This window comes from Ipomoea nil, unplaced genomic scaffold (genome assembly GCF_001879475.1).
Source record: "Ipomoea nil cultivar Tokyo-kokei standard unplaced genomic scaffold, Asagao_1.1 scaffold0176, whole genome shotgun sequence".
NCBI classification, from domain to species: domain Eukaryota; kingdom Viridiplantae; phylum Streptophyta; class Magnoliopsida; order Solanales; family Convolvulaceae; genus Ipomoea; species Ipomoea nil.
Window position 1 is genome coordinate 1,591,615 of NW_017616604.1, and position 3,601 is coordinate 1,595,215.

At 29.4% G+C, this 3,601-nt stretch overlaps 1 protein-coding gene across 1 annotated transcript; it reads right to left on the bottom strand.

Annotated features, from left to right (window-relative positions):
- Positions 1-303: 303 nt before the first annotated feature.
- Positions 304-1,037, bottom strand: LOC109176907 (defensin-like protein 4). The gene is made up of 2 exons (XM_019326319.1): positions 881-1,037; positions 304-785 (listed from the first exon to the last, which is right to left on the bottom strand). Exons 1-2 carry the CDS (start codon positions 957-959, stop codon positions 574-576), a joined length of 291 nt encoding a protein of 96 aa, XP_019181864.1. The 5' UTR covers positions 960-1,037; the 3' UTR covers positions 304-573.
- Positions 1,038-3,601: the final 2,564 nt, after the last annotated feature.

Genomic DNA, 3,601 nt, shown 5'->3' on the forward strand with positions numbered 1-3,601 from the left:
TGCTCAACATTAATTTCTCACCCATATAGTTACGAACGAAGATGATATGGACTATAGAGCATAACATCAACCAAGAAGACCACCACCAAGGACATATGATGATAAGGCATATGATGAATATGATGATCCACTCAGAAGAAAATCACAAAAGCTTTAATTTATATTTTTTTTCTCATTTTATGTTAATCAACTAGCGTCGTATTCGAAGACTCTAATGAAATGTTTTTCTAACACCAAAGAAAAAAAAATTATATATTTGTACGTGCGTAGAGCAAAATATTAAAAATTATTTGTTGCAGTACGTGGGCAGTTTTCAACACTGTACTATATGTATAAAAATAACATATTAGAAAACACAGATTAGAAATTGCATAACTTCAAACGATTGAAACACACTACATGTTGATACATACATACACATATATATATGTAGCAACCAAATACAAACAACGTAACATGAGAGGATCGGAGCATCCCAGCTACCAAAGCATGTTTGGATTATATTATTTGGGACATTTATTTAGCTATATATATAAACACTGATCGAATTGAAGTTGAAGCAAGCAATGTTGGTTATTTATTGTAGCAGCTGCAAGGTCTGAAGCAGCTGCAGATGCGCCTTGCCTGACCGGTAATGGTGCAATCCCCGGAGGTAAACCCCTCTGTATCCCTGCAAATTCTATTGCAGTTGTTGCGGGAATTTTGGTTGATTAAAAGACAATTCCCCCTGTAGTGTTCACTCTCCGACGTGCACATTCTGGTACCGGCAGCCATTGTTCCCATTCCTGCAGAATTATATCAGATCCGATAATTAGCACTCACATCAATCATCAAAAAATAATAATAATAATGGAGAAAGTCAGAAAGGGAGAGAGCAAACCAGAGGCCATGAAGAGCATCACCAAGAGTGAAGCAATTGCAACCAAACGAACAGAAGAAGAAGAAGAAGAAGAAGCCATCGTTAGTAGTTGAGAACAAAAGAGGGTTTTTGCTTATTTAGGAGAAATAATGGGAATGCTGTGTGTCACTATATCATCAGTAAGTGAAGTATTTATAAGTCACAATTTTGAGACTCTACCATGCATGTTGACATCACTATACCAATCCATACAAAGGTTTAGACTATTGGCTTGTAACAAGGTTACAAGTTTCACTCAAGAGATCGAAATAATCTATTGACTTTCTTGAATTGGAATTACCTTATCAACAATATAATGAAAAAACTAGGTTGATTTACTTCATTGTGATTCTCCAGTGACTAAGATCACAAGGTATGGTTTACTTCGTATACACTATCAGGTGGTGAATGCGAGTTTTCTCGTTATTAAAAAAAAAAATTATGTGTAATTTCAAGGACATATAAGTTTCCACATTTGTATTAATTAGTTAGGAGTACGTATAGAAAATGAAAATAATAATAATAATAACATTAATAATAATAATAATAATAATAATAATAATAATAAAAAAAAAAAATTAAAAAAAAATGGTCCATCCTTTTAAAAAATTAGGAAATGCGAAATTGTCAACATTTGTTTTAGTTCATTTTTGTAATTAACATTCATAGAAAGTACAATCCCGGCCTTTACATTTTTAAGTTTTGTGAAATTTTCAAAAAATATATTACTTTACCTCAAAATATTTTTTAAACAAAACACTCCGTTAGCTTTTAGTACCAAACCATCGGTCTTATTACTCGATTGTTTTTTTTTTTTTTTTTTTTTTTTTTTTTTTTTTTTTTTTTGAAAACTACTAGCTCTATTACATTGTAGTATGTGTTCGTATACTTTCTTAACCTACTGAAACACAAAGAACCAATAACGCCTCCACTGAAGCTTGAACTCATAATCTTTCAAATGAAAATCCAACCCGGATACCATTAGACCACATAGTCCTGGTATTACTCGATTGTTAATTACATAGAAATTCTTAACTTTGTTTTTCAATTTTGTTTACAATAAATTTATATTTATTTAATAGTTCAAAAGACTATTTGAGAAAACTACAACATTTTCTTGTACTAAGTGCATTTTATTTTAATTAATAATTTTTTTCCTCATTGGTCATTTATTTAATCGCATATATAATGCATGATATTTAACTGTGTTATATAAATATAAATTAATAGTATAAATTACTGCAAAATAGTCTTTTGAACTAAGATCTTGTTTGCAAAATTAGCGGATTATATTAGCGTATAAGAGTTAATAATGATATTATTTTTACTGATTTAGATGGTTAACTTTCTTGTCTAATGTTAATGTAATTCACTATTATCAAACACTAATTTCACTGATTTACTTGACAAATCTATCAAAATTCGTCCAGTAATTTAATTGACAAATCTGTCACAATCGGTCCAGTATTTTAATTGACAAATCAGTCAAAATTGATCCAGTAATTTGACATATTTGTCAAAATTGGTCCAGTAATTTAATTGACAAATCTGTCACAATCGGTCCAGAATTGTAATTGACAAATCAGTCAAAATTGGTCCAGTAATTTGACAAATCAGTCAAAATTGGACCAGTAATTTAACTTTTTTAAAATTAGACAATTAATAGAATCATGTTTTAAAAGTTGTTTGTTTGTTTTTTTTTTTTTTTTTTTTTTTTTTTTTTTTTTTTTTTTTTTTTTTTTAAACGAAGTAAAAAATTTTAATTGTGTATTGATTGGTCATTGGTCTTGGCTGATCTTTTTTTTTTTTTAATAAGATCATTGGTCTTTAATGATTTTTATATTTGTGATTGTATTAAAAATATTCGTTAAATAGTTAAATTTTAATTAATAAATTATACACTTATTATTTTAATAAAAAATAAAGAATAAATCAAAGTGTGTGCATGCATGCATGCAGACGTTATGCCATGGAACCGTGTTCACCATTCATGGTGAACACGGTTCCAACGGTGTTAGTGCACCGTTATCTTTTTTTTTTTTTTTTTTTTTTTTTTTTTAATTAATTACGTGACTGCCTACACATTCACTTTGGAACCATGCCTACACATTCACTTTGGAACCATGAGATTATGAATTTTCTGTTATGAGATTATGAATTTTCTGTTATGAGATTATGAATTTTCAGTTATGAGATTATGAATTTTCTGTTATGCGATTATGAATTTTCTGTTATGAGATTATGAATTTTCATTACATTCATAATTTCGGAGTTTCGGACATTCATAAATTATGAATTCATGCATGCACATTCACTTTGGAACCATGCCTACATATTCCCGTCCGAAATCACGGACTTTCATAAATTATGAATCCATGCCTGCACATTCACTTTGGAACCATGCCTACATATTTACTTTGGAACCATGAGATTATGAATTTTCTGTTATAAGATTATGAATTTTCTGTTATGAGATTATGAATTTTCAGTTGTGAGATTATGAATTTTCTGTTATGCGATTATGAATTTTCATAAAATTCATAATCTCATAACAGAAAATTCATAATTTGATCAGTAACGCGCCGTTAACTCCACATTCGCGATTTTTTTTTTTTTTTGCTTAAAAACGACGTCGTTTTGACTTGTGTTCACGACATAATTTGCGGCATGCATGGCAATCAACATCAACACAATAAATAATTG

Excerpts from the sequence above, each read along its gene's own strand:
- LOC109176907 (XM_019326319.1), bottom strand. The coding sequence starts at position 959 with ATGGCTTCTTCTTCTTCTTCTTCTTCTGTTCGTTTGGTTGCAATTGCT. Across the intron at positions 786-880 it reads GATGCTCTTCATGGCCTCTG|GAATGGGAACAATGGCTGCC; the intron begins GTTTGCTCTCTC and ends ATAATTCTGCAG.